Raw genomic sequence first — 21487 nt, 5'->3', positions numbered from 1 at the left:
TTTTACAAAATCAAAGTGAGATTTATACAAAAACAAAGTGAGATTTTTACAAAAACAAAGTGAAATTTATACAAAAACAAAGTGAGATTTTTATAAAAACAAAGTGAAAATTTAGCAAAATCAAAAGTCTATGGCTTTTTAATATGGAATGAATCATGAATCATGTGGATAACGAATTCAATGTATGATGAGAGCAATTCAATACATGAGAATAACATTTTTGATTTTTGCAACGAACGGCGCCTCATAAAAAATAATTTGTCATAACTGTCATTTCCGCTTGTAAAGACATTTATAGCATTGTATTCTGTAAATGAAACTGTTTTGCTGTGTTGTTTTTGGGCAGGATGGACAAAAATTTGAGGGAGAAACTCGTTAATTCCGGCGTAGAAGAAGCAACAGTTTCTATATTGGAAAATCAAAAAGTAAGTGAAGTGCATCTTGCATAAATCATAATAAAGTAAATGGTTTGAACCCGGGAGTATCGTTACAAACATATAAATACCGGAGGGTATCGTTTACAAACATATAAATCATAATGTTAAATATCGCATTGATTTCCAAACTTTCTCTATCTAGTTGAATGACTGTTTTATATTAAATGAAGCGGATATCAGTGTTTTGGTTTTGTGTGGAGTAAAGGCAGGTGATGCAATGCGAATTAAAAAAATTTGCGCAGAAATGGTGGTTCAGAACAAAGACACGACTGCATCTATGGTAAGTGTTCATGCTTGTGTGTTGTGTATAAAATAATATTCCTAATATTTATAACCGTGTCACCCACAGTGACTATTATTGATTGACCTTGACTGGTCATATTGCTGGTCATAGGAAGTTTATAATCAGTCATAACTCCTTATCACAGACAGTCTTGAATCAAACTGGTATGTTTGTTAGGTTAAAACTAAACTTAGGATGTTTTATATAAGTGCGCTAGTTCCAGTCTTCAGTTGGAAGTTCGGACTGATGTGGATGATGCCCCGATGGAAAACGAAAATACAAAAAATAGCACACTGCCATTACCCTTTGCATATCAAGAAAAACGAAACCGGCTGTATTTCAAAGACTATAAACTGCTCGAAACGGTACAGTCTAATTTCTCTCTTTACTCTTATTTTGATAAATTTAGTAACCACGGAAAACTATCGTTGAAATGTTCTTATTTAAGAGCAAGTTCTTTTTATTTTACACATATGTTCATATGGACCTGTTTACTTTACCAGTTTTCACCTGCTGTAACATCTGCTTTGGCAAATAATTGCTTGACTCGGACACTAAGGAGCGAATTTATAAGGGATATATGTACAGACATATCATCTCATGGCATCGCTTACATAAACAAGGAGGAAAGAAATAAAGTTTCTTTTGCAATTGTCACTAAATACCCTCATCTCAAGGATGCTATAGGAAGTGGATTGGTATGTCATAACTCAGAGTAATTAAACGTACAGGTATATTTAAATTTTGCGAAATGATCTTGCGTGACAGTATAGTTAGCACAAACTTCTTTTACCATAAACGACGACAGGCAAGCATTTCTGCCTGAATTTGAACTTGTTCCTATTATTGTGTTTCCCATGTAAGAATTAAATGATGTTCTGTTTATAGCTACAAAGCATAACTAAAACTTTTAATCTAGTTAGATCACTGCATGTTCCCTCACATTTATCATAATGATCAAAGTCAAAGAATGTCTAAGCGTAAGTCAACATTCTTCTATTTAAGGAAAATGAACAAGTGTGCGCTTTTCTTCAAAAGTCATAAATATATACAATAAGTGGTGATTTGAAAATTTTTAGGGGTCTTGGTCTGAATCAATCAAAAATCGATTTAAACATGTTCGAAAATACGAGAACAAAAAGAAACGAAAGTCATCGACTGTTGACTTTGATGTCCAGGGCAGCGTGACTCCTCGTAAAGAAAGGCCAAGACAAACAAATATCTGGAGCGAAGTACCATCATGTAACAACACAACGGAGACCATTCACAAGGAGCATATTTTGCACTTGCAAAGTGAATGCCGCAAATCATCATCCATTCAGGATTATGGAATTATTAAAGAATTAATGAGGAGAAGAAACGTATTTTATTATGATCATTTATATTTTTATTACAAATATAAAAGTTAAAAAAACTGAATCAAATATGACTAAAATCAGTGTTTAAAAATATCCATGATAAAGGGACAGTCAAATGTAAAGACAACTTTCCCAATAACCTAGGTCAATATTTAAAGTATGTTTGCGAGTTGAGGCAGATCGACTTCCTCGTATCGCAGTAATTGCTGACCTAATCAGTGCGAAAGACAGTTTACAACGCATCCACGCTAGCGTGATGCCATATTGCAGCTTTCTCTTTTGTGCCAGCAGATCAGCTAGCCGTTTATAAGCAATTGCAGTCTCTTTCGCCATACCACTTGATGTTGAAAAGACCAGTGGTGTAAAAGCAGCATATTCAATCTCTCTTACTCGATCACCATATTCCCTTTTCTTAGCCATCTCATGCTGACGATAGAGTGCAGGTAGATTGGTGTTTTGGTAGCTCGACGCGTTTGGGTGAAATACCCTTACATCAAAAAATGCATCTTGCTGTCTAGACCAAAAACCTTTAGCACGAATATCTAGTCTCGCTTCTTCTTGTCTATTGGCTGTACGAGGTAATATCACTTCCCCAGAAAGAGGTTGTAGTTGTGGCTCTTTCACAACTGTCGAGCAAACTTCTGCCATCCACTGTGCTGTTATGTGCTGTTATATCTCGAACTTCATTATGTCTCACTATTGGTAAACCACCATGAGGACATATCATCGCGTCATCGGCTGCAAAAGCCCTTCCACAAATGCAGTGCAGAGGGGTATTTTTCAATTGCCATCCATAACGTAAACTTAATGCATCTCGAAATTCCCCTTTGTTCAAATTAAAGCCTTGATCTTGTAATGGAAGTACACTTAATCATGATGACGATCCTTTTTCGCTCAGTATATCTAGCTTCCTTTGCATTGTTGGCGTAGAACTATCTCTTATTTCCTGGATCATATCATCCACTTCTTCTTCTTTTGCTCTCGTAAAGTCATTTTGATTGACTGTAACTGAGGTTTATGAAGTATCTCTTTCTGTTGAACAATCATGTCTTTCAGGCATTGACTGATCTTTTTGGAAGCAAGATATTCTTCATTTGCACTTTTAACTGGGTTGATAATATTTAGACCACCAAATCGTATAGGAAGTGAAAGGAGTTTTCGCTCATCTGGATTGCATTGCTTCGTCTGATATTGTAAGTTGAATTCATTAAAGAATTAATGAATTCAACTTACGATAACAGACGAAGAAACATATTGACTACAGTTGTTCCTGTTGAAGATATCGTACAACAATATCCTCCTTTATCCACACTTAAAGGGGTTAGGGGTTGAATACGTTACATTGTGACAAAGTCTTGCTTTCACCATATTTTACAATAAATCAGATATTTCACAAATATTATTTTGCAATTTTAGATTCGCCATGAATACTGCAGAGTGATGAGAGATGATTGTGCCGTTAAAGACATGAAGTCTTCATTCTCTACTTATCGAAAAGCAATCTTAAAGTACTGTAAAGAATTATATCGAAAAAGTCCATTCATCAAGAATACTTTAAGGTGCCTAGAAAAAGCAGTATCAGAAGGAATAGAGGACTCCTCCGGTAGGTAAAAATAGCCTAGTAATAAAGCCATTTTTTTTATTTTTTTTTCGAATTTTATGTTGGGCAATTGTTTCTTTAATACGTATCCGTTTCCCACCTCGCAAGTCTCTCGCTTTTAGTTACAGAGTGTTATAAATTACAAGGTGTAGCGATGACACTGTCATCCCTATATGCTTTCCGCGTGGTAAATCTATTATCACAATATTTAAGGAAAATATAATATTTTATAAATGCTAAGTTGTGTTAACGTTTAAACAGACTTTGAAACAACAAGTTCAGTGATGCTGTTAGTCCATTTGCTAACCAAGAAAACGTCTAAAAACAGCCTGATGGAAATGCTGTCGGTAAGCAATGATAAAGACTTCTTAGTGAACTGCATGCAACGCTTGTGTCGATGTTCTTTAATTTACTAGAAACGTTTTCCATACAGTGCATTCATCGAGGCAACTTTCAAACACTGAAGCATTTTCTTTTTTGTGTATGTTTTAGGAAGATGATGATTTGCCTAACAAAACAACCCGCACCACCTATCCACGGGTTTTGGTTATTGGTGAAAACATACTGAAGAATGACAGGCTACTATTGTGCGTCGAAGGACGACAACTCGTTGACGTAACTTCATTTTCTTTAGACACAGTCCTTTTTACGCTCTATGCAACATACTATGTATTTTCTATAGCTTATCCACAAGATCATAAGGATGTATTTCTTTTTATTGATTCCGTTTTTGTTGGGTTGCAGCACACTGCTATCAATAGAATTAGCTTGCAAAAATTTATTAAAGCTCTTGCCAGTTTAAAGTAAGCATTAAGTGGACATTTAAACCATTACACTGGACATTTAGACAATTTTTTCTGTTACGGTGTACAAATGTTTTATGTTGGCGTAGCTAGCTCAATTATTGAGGGGAGTACTCAAGGGCGGCGGAGTATTGAAAATTGGGGGGCGCTATTATTAATTTGTGCCCGTTCTACTTTACATTGAAATTGATTAGTTTTAGGAATTATAGCATTTGAATATATGAATCCCCCCCCCCAAATATCAATGTTCTGCCAATGGTAGAGTATTTATGTTTGCCAATACTCTGTCAATGGTTGAGTAATTATGTTTGCATGTTGAACCTCGTTACTTTTCCTTGAATCTAATCTTTTTTATTGATAATAACGCGCATTTTTAATATTTGCCTCCCTTCACTCCATTCTCGAGATAGCTACGCTCATTCCTTTTCTGTTGAAATAAAGAGATTGTTTTTTTGATCTATTTTCATTTATTCTTACTATAGATTCAGAGTTCGTTTTAACCCCATTGAAGCATTACCTCCTGTATTTGCTCATGTGCCCTAAAAAATGCAGCATTCTGTGTAATTTATTTTACCCCAAATTATGGGGGAATTGCATGTCCATCAAAATCACCCCTTTAAAATTTCCCCCCATAAATTTTACCCCTTGATAAATTTCACCCCTTAATAGAAGTTACCCCTAACTAAATATTACCACCGTAAATTTTACCCCTAAATAAATATTACCCCCATAAAATATTACCCTTCAAAACTGGGGCATTCTGTGGCACTCATTTCACCCCTAACGTTAAGGGTAATTTTTACCCCTCAAATATTACAGTGGCATGTCTGTATTTTTCATTTAGTAACCGACATAGCGAACAACTCATCCTGTTGGTGGCCATTGTTTGCGCGAGCAATAATCACGAAACGAAACTTAATTGAAAAAATATCTGGCCCCAAGAAAGTCACAACACGATGCTACACACATTATGTTTGTCCGCCTAAAAGTTTGTCAATCTTGAGTTCTTTGACGCAGACCGCATGGAGTAGTTATATTATGATGCAATTCACTACATATGGCACTTAGAGCGTTAAGTATAAGTTTCGGTTAATAGAAAATATTTAACACTAACAGGGACCTGTTATGACTCATATCACAGCAGTTTTTCTCTAGAAATCCCATGTCTGAAAATAATGACATTTATAACGGTATGAATCTTATCCTGTGAGAATAGACGAACTTAGTAGCTATTATAAGAGCAACAAGAATCACTTTGGCAATATCGCCAGTGTATATTTGAACGCTTTGTTAGTTGTTTTATCAAACATCAGAAACCAAACAATTAAAAAACTTTTTCTTTGAAGATATGTCTCTACTTATATATGGCAAAATTCGTTTAAATCAGACGTACCTGTGTCGAGAGGAGTGAAGAGCTTGTTTAAATCAGAAATTTGTCAAAATACCGTAAAAAGTCTGGAGAAAAATGATGCTTTCTGTTTCAATGCGATTGCTTTTAGAATTTGTGAAGCTCTTTATCATAGCAGACGTAGAGTCGCAGTCAAACACTGCAGGTTGCTAAGATAAAGGAATTTTGATGAAATTGAACGAATCTTATTGGTTGGCAAATAATTAGTTATGCTACTAACATTTTTTGCTACCAAGCAAGAAAAGTAATTAATTAAAACAGTGGATTTCAGTAAATGGACAGCTGTTTTACATTTGTAGTTCACCCATTTGATCTAAACTCTCCGAAATTATGTCCTCTCATTTGTATTTAGCATTTCTTTGACATATAGAATTATAGCATATCTTATAAAATTTAAATAGTGTGCAAGTGAAGAATGCCAAGTCACGATAAAACTTTTACACACATAAATTATTCGTAATGACAGGAGCACTACATGCGGTCGTTCCACAAGAACTAGCTAATGCAAGAGAAGAGTTTTACACTTATCTTCTTTAATTTTTCTAAAGTATTAATGTATGAAGAAATTGGTGTGTTTTCAAAAAAACATCGTGACATACAGTATGTTAAACATTTAACAATGCTATAATTAAAAGGTTAATGGCCAGTTTTAAGCTAAAAACGCGAAACATTGACTACAACTATGATGACCTTGAGAAATAAATTAAGGAGTTCGTTGACGCACATGTTTGATTAAAAGATATTGTTCTGTTTAGCTTACACGTCAGTTAAACACAAGTAAACCCACATAAGTTCCTAAACATGCTGTGCAGTCAATTTTGCGAGAAATTGACACAGAAAAAACCTAGAGAAAAAAGGTTAATCGACTTTAAAGAAAAACTTGCTATAAGCCGTCCTAACTGCTACGTGATGGATACAAGTAACGGATCTAGCGATGCATCTGGCACATTACATAGAATTGTTTTCATGTAATCGCGTACGCTATTTTGATAGGATACTATAACGGGCCCTGGCTGAAACTTAGCCCGGGCTAAAATTGCTTAATGTAATTGGTCATCTACTTAGCTAAAACCTCTGCCGGCCATTTTTATTGTTTTTTGTTACAATAACTTGAAGTGTTTTATTGGAAAATTTGTGCTAAGATTGATTAAATATTGTAGACTTAAAATACAGTAATAACTAGGGGAATTAAAGCACATTTATCAGCGAATGGGTAACAAAGTAAAAGGTTAAAAATGAACCAAACAAGAAACTTCCTTTACATCAAAACAAATGTATTGCTTTACAGCTTCCCTTTTCTCTATCAGTTCGTGTGTCTGCATTTTTCATGTAGCAACCGCCGTGTCGAACAATTCAAGCCTTTAGCGGCCTTTGCTTGAGCGAGCAATAATCACGAAACGAAACTTAATTGACAAAAACATCTGGCCCAAAGAGAGTCACAACACGATGCTACACACATTATGTGTATCCGCCTAAAAGTTTGTCAATCTTGATTTCTTTAACGCAGAACGCATGGAGTAGTTATATTATGATGCATTTCACTACATATGGCACTTAGAGCGTTAAGTACCAGTTTCGGTTAATAGAAAATATTTAACACTAACAGGGACCTGTTATGACTCACATAACAGCAGTTTTTCTCTAGAAATCCCATGTCTGAAAATAGTGACATTTATAACGGTACGAATCTTATCCTGTGAGAATAGACGAACTTAGTAGTTATTATAAGAGCAACAAGAATCACTTTGGCAATATCGCCAGTATATTTTTGAACGCTTTGTTAGTCATTTATCAGACATCAGAAACCAAACAATTAAAAAAAATTGTTCTTTGAACAAACGTCTCTACTTATATATGGCAAAATTCGTGTAAATCAGACGTACCTGTGTCGAGAGGAGTGAAGAGCTTGTTTAAATCAGAAATTTGTCAAAATACCATAAAAAATCTGGAGAAAAATGACGCTATCTGTTTCAATGCCATTGCTTTTAGAATTTGTGAAGCTCTTTATCATAGCAGACGTAGAGTCGCAGTCAAACAATGCAGGTTGCTAAGATACAAGGAATGTTGATGAAATTGAACGAATCTTATTGGTTGGCAAATAATTAGTTATGCTACTAACAACTGTTGCTACCATGCAAGAAAAATATTTAATTAAAAACAGTGGATTTCAGTAAATGGACAGCTGTTTTTATATTTGTAGTTCACCCATTTGATCTAAACTCTCCGAAATTGTGTCCTCTCATTTGTATTTAGCATTTCTTTGACATATAGAATTAGCATATCTTATAAAACTTAAATAGTCTGCAAGTGAAGAATGCCAAGTCACGATAAAACTTTTACACACATAAATTATTCGTAACGATAGGAGCACTAAATGCGGTCTTTCCCACAAGAACTAGCTAATGCAAGCCTGAAAATTCAACTAGCAATCTTATATTCTATTATAATAACTTACGTTAAAATGTTTTCCATCTTAGTTTTCAGTGTGTTCTCCTCGAAACACATCTTATTCATTTTACTTTAATATAATAGTGAAAGAAATCAAGTTCGTATTCTTTTCTTCCCCGAATGACAACTGACAAATTTCCATTATATAAAATAAAAGCAATAAAACGCCTGCGTTGATTGGTTGATAGCTGAGCCTCATCAATTAAATCAATCAAAGAGTATTAGCTAATCAATCATGAATACATGTTAGAGGAAATATTAAAGCCTTTGCTTTGAATTTATCTTTATTACATTATTGTTATTTTATAAAAGAAATATACAGATCTGCTTTCGAGTACTCCCAAAGGTCTCCTTAGTTTTAATATTTCCACAATAAACATCTTTTATTTCTGAATTGAACATCTGCTTAGTAACAATTTAATATGGAAATCATCTGGGCATGCGCTCCAGCATACGTAGTCCATTCAACTAATTGTTCATAGCCATGGCAATGACTAACTATATGTTCTTGCACTACATTTGCGGCAATTAGATAACTTAGTCGCAAATTATGAAAGAAATAATCTGGGCTTGCGCAGTAGTGACGTTAATGATACCACAACTTTTGCAAGCCTTTGAATTTTTGTATATATATATAAAGCTAAAACTTCAACTAGTAGATGTCAACTAGCAGTGGAAGCTGGGTGCGATTAGGTATGTAGTGGCTTAGGGGCCCAGACTTAGCCACCGCACTCTCCTTGCGTACCCCGAGCAAAGCCTAGACAATCTCGCAGACAATCTCAGGGTCTGATGGGCTGAAGCTTGCTATTGCATCTCCCAAGTAGGATAGCGTGGAGCCGTCGAAACCTCCTACCGAAACGTTAACATGCGGCGTTCTAGTACCATACGCTTAAGAAGGTAAGAAGGTATGTGTCATACAAGTTTTATTGGTTTATATTTTTCTGATTTAACTCTCTCATTTACTGTTTCTTAAGTATCACAAGCAAACAATCCATTGACTTTGTAGCAGACAGAATTATCTGGTTCCCTTAATTAAAATGAGACGCTCTAGTGCTAAACTATCTCGGGGTCTCAGGAGACATGGACCGAAAACGGATTTTTGTTTCCAAAATTTTTCATTTTTTCTTTACAAGAACTCTTCTCATAAACGAAACTAGTATTAACATTCACCCAACGAGCAAACGAAAGCGATATATGTTGAAACGTTTAATGAGCAAAATACAAAAGTAAAATATATGTGCTTCTACATCTATAAATCAACAATGCCAATGTGCTTATATTACCTCTAAAATAATTAACATAATTAAATTACATCATCACCCAAACAACGACCTGTTAGTAAACTTTACGCGGGAAAGTTATCACTCGTTAACAACTAGAACATCCAAGGATACTGCTAATGTTCAAACAGCTTCTGCCATTTTCACTTATAATTTAAGCCAACTCTAAGCATGTTTATACGTTTTTTACTCATTACCTTTTGCAACGTAACTTTCTCATAACTCTCTCGTGATGAACTAGAGGCTCCTTATACAATATGACTCTCTCATTATGAACGAAAGCATCCATGGGCTTCATGGAAAAAGGGGATTATCTACTTTGTTATAATAGTTTCTACAAAGATAACATTTAATAAGCCAAGCAATTTGTATCGTCTAAATTGAGCCTCGCTTTGAACCATTATGATATAAAATTTCGAATCTTTTTTGGATAGTAAATTTTTTTTTAACTTACAATATTTTCATGATTCAATCTAGAAAATAACTTCTCTCCTCGAGTAATTTTGCGATTAAACAGCACACTTTTCGGATTCAAAGGAATTCTTTTGATCTCATAGAGACAGCCGTCCAATTCATTACATACCTAAGCGTATATAAAGCATTTCTAAATCACGTATAAAATTTCCTTCACATGACCAAATTACCGTCTATTTAAAGGATGTTGTATGTAATAAAAATTTACCTTGACAGCTGAAGCAAACCCTCCTTTTTTTAAGCATTTGCAACACCTCAAATTCATTTCGAACTGTTGAATTTCTCGAAGCGTAGCCGAAAGGAATTGGCATCAAATAAGGATACTCATCTCCATCATAACAGCTATTTTGATTTCTCCCTTCATCTTTTTCAGCGTCAAGCTTATCTGAAGTGATGTTATTTGCTAAACAGTATGACATGGGATTTGGAGAGATAAAACGATGTCCAAGAAGCTGCTGTGCTAAGCATTGGTTAAGGCTCTCCGGATATAGACATCTATACAAAGTATATGACATTAAAAAACAGTAGTTATAAATTCTTCGTCACTTTACTGCTTGTTTTTCTTAATGATCTTCATAATTTCAAGCGGAAGCCTTGAGTGGCAGTTTTCAAGCATGCCTAACATTATATTAACAAATACATATTTCGAGAAGGGTAAAACTTTCTTTTTGACACTGCTATTCAATGAAAAGGAACTTGCATGTCCAAAACGAGCTTTTCAATGTATCCAAAGACCAAACTCTTTTCCTCGACATTAGTTGACTTTTTAAATAAAACACCTAAAAAATGTAAAAAAAAAACCCAAAAATGCCCAAACGCGTTTACTTGCATCATTGCCGCAGAATTCACTGAGTTCGTCCAGAAAATTGATGTGCACTCTGATTCGGTTTGTTTTATGGAGTTTATTAGCAATGAACAATCTACAAAATCTCCCCGACTATTACAAATTTGAGTCTATTTATATGTTTACATTTCGTGACACGTGCACTACTAAAACATGAATTAATTAAGAGAGAAAATACTTAGGAAGTGTTAAGTATATACACCCTAATTTAATTATAATTTTGGCACACATAAAACTCCGCATGGGAACTTATAAAATCTGGCATGCAATAAAAAATATAAATGAAATATCCTAAATTATACAACAATCATAATACCCTACTGGTAAAATTTGATAAAAATAGCAAATAATAAGTCTTTATACATATCTATTGAGCTAAACGAAAATTGTTAACATTTTTTCCCTACCTGTGAATGAACGTGAACTAATCCTTCTACAATCTCATGGAGAATCCACCACATTCTCTGTTGGTCCTTGTACTATCCCTCGTCAATAGAATTTGTTAGATGTTAACAGACATTATGTCAAACAAAAAGACATCCTACTTTGTAATGAAACAAGACAGATAAGTTAATCATAGTTTTTTTTATGTTACTTATTGTAGCTAACTGGGTGTTTTTTCTACTGCTATGCTTACATATCTTTAGTACAGAATGTCTGGTTATTTGACTGATTTGGAAGAACCAACAATGTTTGTTAAGTTGTGCTTGAAGTGTGCTTTGAGAAGTTTTTCATAAAATTAAATTGCAGCTCAACAATAGATAAATTCATTTTGCAGAGTTTATTACATAAAATTTGATTTTTAAGTTTATACAAAAGAACCTCTTGGAAAAAACACCCGAAAGCCACTTCTAATGAGAAGTTGTGTTAAGATAAGATGACTACATTTACATATAAAGTTTTATTAAAGCAAAGCAAAGATTACTGGATTTCACACAATGTCAAATCAGGCATTTGCTACCTGTATTATCCTTAAATACATATTTTTGTCATGATTTTAATCACAGGGTGGATGTTCTAAGTTTTCTTCTCCGACAACATACCTGAAGTAATCCATCAATTCTATATCATTTTCATCCATTGCCAATTCTGATTCTGTGTATACATCTCTCTGCTTCAATATACCACAAACATTGTTATCAGAAACAGTGATTGTACAGTTCCTATGTCTAGTGCTTTCAGGCAGAAAAAAAAGTTTATCAGGTACACCCAAAATCGAGTTGTCTATGAAATGCCGTATGCAATGTATGTTCCATTCTTGCTTTACCTTGTTAAGTTTTGACTGTAAAAACTCTGAATAAAAAAACCAAATACATTTCATCTGCAAGTGATTTCCCAATGCAAGCTTTCCTTCATGAACAAGATGTTTAAAATGATTGATAACGCATCAAGAAAATCCTCATCTATAGTGAGACCGCCAGTTCTCAATCCATTGATTAGCATGAGATGATGAATAACGATGCCCTTGCTCACCACCAACAAGGCTACATTACATCACTGTCAAAATAGTATTCTCTGTTCCACAATCTGTCTGTACCATTGAGTTCTATAATAACTGGAGGGGCTAACTTTACTGGGGCGAGATGCCAAAAAAATGGCGGCCAACGGACGTATTTCCGCTGAAATGATCGCTTTGCAGAAAAATAATATTCTCGACCTCCCCCTGGTGTCTATAGTAAATTATAAAGAATTTTTCAAAAACAAACACGATATCACAGAATATGGATATCGTTAGTTCCATAATCTGTGACGATTCTTTTTTGGCATTTCTTTTATAATGCCAACACTTCAATCGTTCAATTGTTGGATGCCGTAGTTTTCACAAAAAGGAACATATCGCTTCTCACAGGTGAGGTAGTTGTTTGTTTTGTTAGTCCGTCAACGATTGAAAAGCAATTATACATGCACTTGAAAAGCCATAAAATACATATTAAAGATCCTATTTTTTAAGACTGACTTGAACGCCAAATATACTGATGTTTTCCTGTTTATAAAACTCTGTATACTTGTAAAATTCTTATAAAATTCTGTATACTTTTCTGTCATTTGTTAATGCATGAAATCGTAAATTTACCCATCTATTTGCAAAATAGTTTCCCTAAAGCAAAAAAGACACTGCACACATTTTGCTCTGTATCAAAAATGTGATCTGGTATCAAAAAGAAATGATCAGCCCCAACGGTACCCATGATTTGGAGCAGAGCTTGTTATGTTCTATTTGCTGACAACATGCAGGGAAGATCAAGGAGTAAAGATGACTGGAAGATGTTATTGACCAGGCAGAGTCTTAAAAAATGATAATGCTGTAAAGATAATTGATTTATTGTCTGCCCTATCTAGAGTTATTTAATTTGATTGTGGTCAAATTCTATGGATGGAGACAATGGATTCACTAAGGATGCCTTGAATGCTTTGAAGTTAAAGTTCATGATCCAAAGAAAGATGGCAAGAAGGTTGTGTGTGTTTTGATGCTTAATGAAATGTCAATTCACAAACATGTAAAATGGAAGGCCATAAAGTTTGTGTCTATGTAAACATTTGTACTGAGATTGATGATGACTCGATGCAAATGTGAAGCTTCAAACTGTATAAGCCATTGGGTTTTATGTAACTTAATGTTTAAATCATGTCATATCTTTATCAAAATATTTTAGTTGAGTGTTGTTTGAATGTTACTAATATCTAATGCACTATACTGAAGCATTAAAGATTCAGTGATGAAACCTTTAATGTTACTGTACTGTAGATTTCTTATATATTTCTTATATTTCTTTAAGAAAAATTTGAGCTTATTTACCTATTAGAGTACAGAATGGATATTTATTATATGCATTATTGCTGCTTTTTTAAAGAAAAGTTTTTCACTTTTCAAAGCTTTTCTACAAATTTTTTGCTTCTTATTTCTTATCATGAGATTGATGATATAGAGGTAATATAATCCAATAACTTTCTAATTTCTAAAAAGCTTTTAAGCTTCTAGCATAAAAGTACACTATAGGTATGTAATTCATTTGGTTTTATTGCCTTGCTATGACATATCTACTTGCACTTCATCATTCTTGTATGAACAAAACACCAGATGTGGATACTCAGAGAACAAAATGCACTACCAACTGCTTATGAAATTTATTATTGAGGTGAAAACTGTGTTAATCATTCAAATTATAGTGCACTTTATTGCAAATATAGGAAAAACAAAACAGAGTGAAAAAGGAAGGTAGAAGTATTAAAACTACAAATGTATTATAAACACCATTGGATGCATAAGTGTTTTGATGATTATTTGCATTTTGCCCAATTCATATATCAATACAACAAAATCAAAATGTGCTACAACTTCACAAGTATTTGATGCAGTTGCACTTCAGAACATCACAAAAAGGTTACTTAAAGTAATTTCTATACAATATTGTTTGTTTTCATTTACCAAACCTATGCAGACTTGAGTCTTTTTGAAATTTCATATGAAACTCAATTACAGAAAATCCGTAAATATCCAGAGATTTAATATTTACTTTATTAAAGAAACAAGTAAAAATCCTACAATTATGGCGAAAAAAGCCATTGCCCATTGCATGAAAAGAAGCAAAATAACAATGATAAAAAATAAGCTAACTTCTCTCTCGTGAACCGTGGAGATGAACAATGATAAACTTTTTTGTATAGACTAAAGAGTTTAATCGATCAAACAAGTTTGACGCTGGTAAGAAAACGACGCACATCTGCATTCATACATGTGTATCCGACATATAGGTCTTTCGTCGATAGTTATAAATGCATCCTCGTAGGAGCAGATAACTGACAACCACAGTTGACTCGCTGTTATGAATTTAAGGTTTTTACCTTGATTTTCATCAAAAAATTGCTTGCCGAATCCCAAATACACACATACATTTTCCTCACTCTTTTCTCAGGAGGGAGTGGGAAATTGTGAAATTTTCGGAAAAGCGGTCAATTTCGGTAAATCTCAGCGGCAACGGACGAAATCCGCCATTTTTTTTACAACATCCGATATCTAAGGCCGCGCTTGAGATAGCCGCTCCAGTTATTATAGAACTCAATGGTCTGTACTAGGATGGAGCAAAACTTAAATTCCTCCACTGACCGTAAAAAATTAGATGGGATAACTGGACTGTTATTGCTTTTGCAAACTTTTAGGCATATTATTCGTCAAGAAAACCCGTCAACACAACCGTGAATTGGTAAACCGTAGGGCTTCAGATTATCGTATCCATCTACATGCCAGGTTGCATTTGGTCCATCAGATACGTAAGTTCGCGGAAGCAACTTTCTAGCTTTACGGAGTGCCGATGCTTCTGGGTCGAAGTCTTTTAGGATTCTCATAACTGTGTCTCGAGGAACTGTTATATTGTAACTTGTTCTTAACTTATTCCACATACCCCTGTAACCAAGAGTCGATGATGGTCCCTTAATTTCGTTCTTAATGACTTGCCGAACGGTGTCTTCTGAGACAGCTTGGTCCACTTTTTGCAAGCCGTATGACTGAAGCCTTCGCTTTAATGTTCTCATCGACATTGAAATATCATGGTATTGGAACAAGAACAAAGTTATTGCGTTCCAATCATAACCACATATTCCCTTCTTATGCAACCACAAAAAGGTATCCTGTCATTATAGATGCTTTTGAAGAATATAGGTAACTGCATGTAGTTCACTGATTTATTACACTGCTGTACTAGGTATAAATTGCTGGGAAAGTTGCAGTAGTCTAAGAGTTGCAGTAGTCTAGTAGAAAGTTTTATAGCCTAAGAATCTCATCTTAAGAGAAGTATTTAATTGGAGAAAATCAAAATGCTAAAGTTTATGATGGGAAAGGATTTTTCCTCAAGTATTATTATATTGCACTGTATTTTGTTTATGTCATTTGTTTAAGAGTGCATAACTGCTTTCTTTGTGTCATTGCTTTTTTCAGAATTTACAGACATAAACTAAACATGTTGAGCTGTGTTATGCCTGAGCTTGATGAAGGAAATATCTGTCCTGCTTGTACCAAAGTGAGTATGTTCATATTACTTGTTTAACAAGAAAAATTAGGAAAAAGAACATTAGCAATGCTATCTCAAACACCTTTTTGACTGCATCATTGAACTCAAATACATTGCATGATTTTATCCTTCATCATTTTATTGAATATTTGATTTTTTTTCATTTTCTACCACATAGTTTTTATTTTCAATAAATTTTTGCCATGGGCTTTAGGAAATAAAACTCTTGTATACTTTTTTGTTTGTTACATATTGATATTTATAAAAATGTCATGGTTTTCTTGCTGGAAATGCTGTTTGATCAATGAGTCACTACAAAGCTCTTGATGAAACAGCAATCTTTGGACGAGGCTGTTGACATGAATTTCCTAAAAAATTCTTAAATTTGAAACATAGAGATAGGTCTGTTACAAACATTTTTGTCTATTTTTTACCTAAATGTTCTTGGTTTGAAAGAGGTGGTTAGGATGCATGCATTTGATGGTATAAATTTATTTTTTTCAGTTGGTTTGCTACTTTCAATGCTTTGTGCAAGTGCTGAAGCTTTTTGCATACATGTGGTTGCATTATTTAAAAAAATATCCTACATATTTTATAGATTGAGCTATGCAGTTTATGTTCTCCAAAAATTAGAGAAAGATAATGCTGATAATCCTGCACTCAAAATAAACATATTGTATGATGTTGCATGCATGTTGGTGAAACACTTACAGGCAATATTCAATTGACAATAGTTGCTTTGTTACCTGTTTCCTTAGTCAATAGCTTTCCCTCAACACTTTTTTTCTTTGAAAAGGTAGTCTTTCACATGTTTTTCTTTATTTTGTTTTTTACAAAAAGAATTTGGACTATTCGATTGTTGACAATTTTCAATTCCAATTTTTCACTGCTATGGGCATGTTGGACGATGCCAAGTTAGTTGTTATTTTTATTTTTCATACGAATAAACAGATGTTGATACCTGGGTTTTTATGCTATCATAACTAATGGTATTGTAGATAATAAATGATGAAAATTCAATAATTGTTTACTAAATCTTTCTTGTAAAAGGTTAAATTTAGTCCCCGTCGTAAAGAAGGATTTGGCCTAACTGACGGTGAGATGTTGGAGAGATTGTGGGCTTACATTCGCAAATTTAGCAGAATGACTAAAGAAATGCGTCCAAGTCACAGAGTTGATGTACTCAGTTATGCTCTTTTACATTATGGAAAGAAAACGAAGATTAATTTAGGTATAGCTAGTTTTTCTTTCTTTGTTTGAACATATACATAGCTAACATGTCATCATATTATGTAATAGCAGGTATGAATTAAATTTTGTTTTTTGAGGCAATTTGCTGATGGCAAGGATGAAGCGAGCTGTTGACGTGAAAGAAACTGCAAAATTAGATTTTGAAAAGTTATGCAGGTGCTTTCCGTGTGAGTATATGTTTGTATTTCCTTTTGATTATATTTGACTCCGATTTTGGATATAAACTATTTACGACTCACATGAAAGCAGTAGATTTTCTTTTTTTCATTATCTAAAGCTCACAGGATTTCAATAGATGATATTCATGAGTGGATGAAGGACGAATCGACTTTTTTTGGTCGTGAAATTGAGACTGGTTAGTAAATGAGAAATAATGGCTTGTAGCTAAGGAACAGATTTGACACATAATTATTGCTCATTATGTGGAAATGTTTTACCCACAGAAAACTTTTTTAACAAATATACGTAAATCTTCAACAACTTACAGAAGAAGAAGATTGGAAATGCAAGTACGTTATATACCTGGTCTTGTACGCTGATCTTTACCATCGATGGAATGGTTGCACTGATCCAAGTGAACTGACTGTTCGATTTAATCAGATGAAAAAGTATGTTCGAAAAGTTCAACTTTTTTCTAGAGATATTAAAGTCTTAAACAGTGTGAATTTAGAAAAATAAAGTGGGAAAATTTTGAAGCTATTAATGTACGTCGCAACATTGTGAATAATAAGTTGGAATATCGAATAACAAATTATTTCTTGTTTTTATACGTACGTACAAGTAGAGATGTATATGCAACTGGCAGGTGCTTGTCCAACTGTGCCTTATATTTGTAATGATTTGGTATTTACTGTTTAGAATTGACGAGCAGTTGAAGATCATGGAAAGGGAAAACTCAATTTCTGCAAGCTGGCAAAATACTGACTCAGAGTACGAAAATGCAAAACGCGAGGTTGCGTCTAGGAAAGAAAAACGTGTTTTGTCTCGAATGAGGAAAAATGTTGCTGAAAGATGGTTTCTCCTAAATCTTAAGTCTAAATAATGTGGTAACTATACGTATCTCATAAATGTTCCATACAACTTGCAATGTTTGTAAATTACTTTTCATGTTGCCTTCTATGTAATGTTCTCTGTATGTTTGTAAATGTTTCTGTATGTTTGTTCTGTTTTTCAGATGGTCAAGCGTTGGCATCCAGACTTTCGAAGCAAATTACTCGAGTAACAAAGGATGTCAATAAAGATATCGCAGCTTATAACTAGGCGAAACAATCACATTCTAATCATTCACATACCGCATTAACATTTGATGCTGTCAAAGATCCTGATAATGATTTTTGGTGTGAATATCTAGCTGCACCCACTGATGAAGATTGTTCAGTTCCATTTACTGTTAAACGGAAGGCTATAGATTTATGACATTTGCTTGACTGATCCAAGGAAGAGGAAATCCTGTTGAAGTCAGAAATGGAAAATACGTGGAGTCACTACTTTCAGCAGCACGGCAAGATTACTGACTTTTTGAATAGTTTTATTAACCATGAAAACGTACTTGATGTTGAATATGGTGAAGCGATATTTTTACACACGACTATGAAAGCACCAGCGATGATGTATAACAGGGTTGTGCAGTCACTGTAGTATTGGTAGTTATACAATGTAGTATATGATGAAAATTGATGTTTTATATACATGGGTAATAGCCACCCAACGTACGTGCGCTGGATAATAAAGGTGTTTAAATAGGCTTTTTGTTAAACAAATACTTTTTGAACAGTCATATGTAACTTTTTGGTAGTTATACAATGTAGTATATGATGAAAATTGATGTTTTATATACATGGGTAATAGCCACCCAACGTACGTACGCTGGATAATAAAAGTGTTGAAAAAGTTGAGGTTTTTTTTGAATAAATACTTTTTGTCCATCAAAGCACATATGAAACAACTGTTATGTTAGCTAAATAGCTAATGTAGTTTATAGCGTTGCATAGTGGTGAAAAGATTTACTTGTGTTTTTGAGGTAACTATTTTGATTTTTAGCTAACTTTGATATGAAATATATCTATAAATTGGCCCAACTTAGTCACCAGTTCAATTAATCGTTAACTGGACTCTGTTTGACATACTTGTTTTCTACGTCTTGTAGTTGTAATTAAAGTCATCTTTTATTTTAATTATAGACAAAATTGAAGTATAATTGTCTCCTGTACAAGAATTCATTATTTTTGATAAAGTAGTAGAACTTAGCTAAAAAAGAAAATCGTATTCAGTAAACCTAAACTAAAAACAGCGCTAGTTCATCGTCAATAGTATGTTTAGACGACATTGAGTGATAAGAGTAAATCAGTATGATACATTGTCAAGTCACCTCAAATTTTTACAAGATCCACTACAGCTTTCAGGTACTTCGGTATACAACAAGGTTAGTCACTTTCAGAGTCTGCACCGTCTTGAACTCCACTCGCACAATTATAAATTTTTTCAGCGTTATTTCGGAGACAACGCTCAGTTTTTCGTATACAATATATGCAGGCCTATAAGAAATATCATAGTTTCACTGTCACATAGCTTTCACAACAAAAAAAACGTCTTGGAATTTGGCGTTAGATGAACAACAAACCTCAGGGAATAAAACGTTATACATGTAGTTGATGTTCATTGAATTTGTTTCATCAAAGGATCGAAAAATATCTGTGACTATTTCTTTGACTACATTCAACAGATCTTTTGACTATATATACAAAAATGACGAGTTAAGACACCAGTGGGGCTCTATTTCTAACAGAGAATATGTTTTTATACTTGAGTTCGAGTTAAAGGACACGTCATGTAGAGATCGGTGAGTTCAGTCTGAGCTTGATTTCGCCCATGGATGATTTACTGGGTATGGCACCGTTGACGATTTTTGTTAAATGTGTCTAAAATTCAATGTTAAAATATTATAGGTATGTTTATCTGCAACTGATATTAAATAATTTAAATTCTAGCAGAACCTTTAATCTTCTGAACGAGCGATTTCCCTTTATATTTATGTCAAATGTTTTCGCAGATCTGTCAAAGAAAAATGAAAAGAAATGAAATATATTTATTCGTGTGTGTTCAAGAAACTCACATTTTAGAAATAAAACATTTAAGAGCACGAGGTACGTATTAATAACTGTTATGAATACGTATGCAAATAAATCGGTGATATGCGCAAAAATGAACGGACTAACAGTTCGTAGTTTAGAAAAAGTGGAAGTGGATGTATAATTTACCCATGAGTAAAGTAAGATACATTGCATCCGCAATCAAATTTTCCTTTCGGCTTCGTCGTAATGCCAACGCAATCATAATGGTACCATTGTTGACAAACATCACACAACACCCAATCCACCATTCCATTATCTTTGGAAGATGGTTGTTGACGAAGAAAGGCTTTACATTTGTCATAGGATGTCAAATGACTAGCTCTTTTCTTTGCACAAGACACACTATTTCTGTCACTGGACTTTGCCTCTTTTCTTTTTCTTTTGTTGTTACTTCTTCCCTTCCTGTGTTCTTTATCAACTTTCTTGGGCACGGCGTTTTCTGTTACAAGGTGTCCGTCACCTTCATTAACTGTTCCGTCTCGTCCACAAAATACATTCCCAGAATTACCACCATCATCGCCACCATTATTTACAACATCTTCTCTATCGCCGGGGACATCACCATTTTTACAACCATTATTAACATTATCAGTTCTTTGTCCATGGCCAACATCATATTCGTCGGAAACGTTGTTAACAAGTTCGCCATGACTATTATCATCATTCTCACCACTAACTTCAACAACTTCTTAGATGTGGCCGCCATTGTCTTGCTCTTTGTCCCATTCCTCAACATTTTCTGCATGAAGAACAACATTTCCTTAAACTATCTCACTTTCTACAAACGTAAACTCATTTGATTTTTCAATAAATAAATCCAATGCTGCTTCTCCCATAGTCGATGGATCCCGTAATGATGCGTGTTCCGGAATTCCACATAATACATATTTGAAATCCCTTTTCAAAAGAGAAGTGTATGGCACTTTTGCTTTGTCCATTCCAGTTGCTTCACCTAGAATGTTTTTTGAAACTAGTATAAGCTATTCTTACTGAAATTGCTGCAGGATTGTGTGCAACTCCTTTTATTAATCATTGCTTCTAATATTACAAATTTTCATTCAGAAGTAATTGTACTTATTTAAAAAAAATATTGACCAAGAACAACCTTTTCATATTCCATCTAAAAAGTTTTACAATTAGTTACAAGTTCATACTTACAGTATT

General features: G+C 34.0%; 1 protein-coding gene and 3 long non-coding RNA genes across 4 annotated transcripts; 1 reads left to right on the top strand and 3 right to left on the bottom strand.

Moving 5' to 3' along the window:
• Positions 1–3532: 3532 nt before the first annotated feature.
• Positions 3533–14054, bottom strand: LOC124448961. Its single transcript, XR_006949348.1, has 3 exons — positions 14043–14054; positions 10909–10915; positions 3533–4354 (listed from the first exon to the last, which is right to left on the bottom strand). It is a non-coding gene; the product is annotated as an uncharacterized LOC124448961 (long non-coding RNA).
• On the bottom strand, positions 6218–8443 carry LOC124448962. Its single transcript, XR_006949349.1, has 2 exons — positions 8345–8443; positions 6218–7936 (listed from the first exon to the last, which is right to left on the bottom strand). It is a non-coding gene; the product is annotated as an uncharacterized LOC124448962 (long non-coding RNA).
• Positions 10103–10339, bottom strand: LOC124448963. Its single transcript, XR_006949350.1, has 2 exons — positions 10300–10339; positions 10103–10200 (listed from the first exon to the last, which is right to left on the bottom strand). It is a non-coding gene; the product is annotated as an uncharacterized LOC124448963 (long non-coding RNA).
• A 1864-nt stretch (positions 14055–15918) lies between the features above and the next one.
• LOC124448952 lies at positions 15919–18272 on the top strand. Its single transcript, XM_046999904.1, has 7 exons — positions 15919–15950; positions 16540–16654; positions 16992–17172; positions 17270–17359; positions 17470–17547; positions 17680–17800; positions 18051–18272. Exons 1-7 carry the CDS (start codon positions 15919–15921, stop codon positions 18232–18234), a joined length of 801 nt encoding a protein of 266 aa, XP_046855860.1. The 3' UTR covers positions 18235–18272.
• Positions 18273–21487: the final 3215 nt, after the last annotated feature.

This window comes from Xenia sp. Carnegie-2017, unplaced genomic scaffold (assembly GCF_021976095.1).
Source record: "Xenia sp. Carnegie-2017 unplaced genomic scaffold, XeniaSp_v1 HiC_scaffold_23, whole genome shotgun sequence".
Classification (NCBI taxonomy): domain Eukaryota; kingdom Metazoa; phylum Cnidaria; class Anthozoa; order Malacalcyonacea; family Xeniidae; genus Xenia; species Xenia sp. Carnegie-2017.
This window is presented reverse-complemented; position numbering and strand designations above follow the sequence as displayed.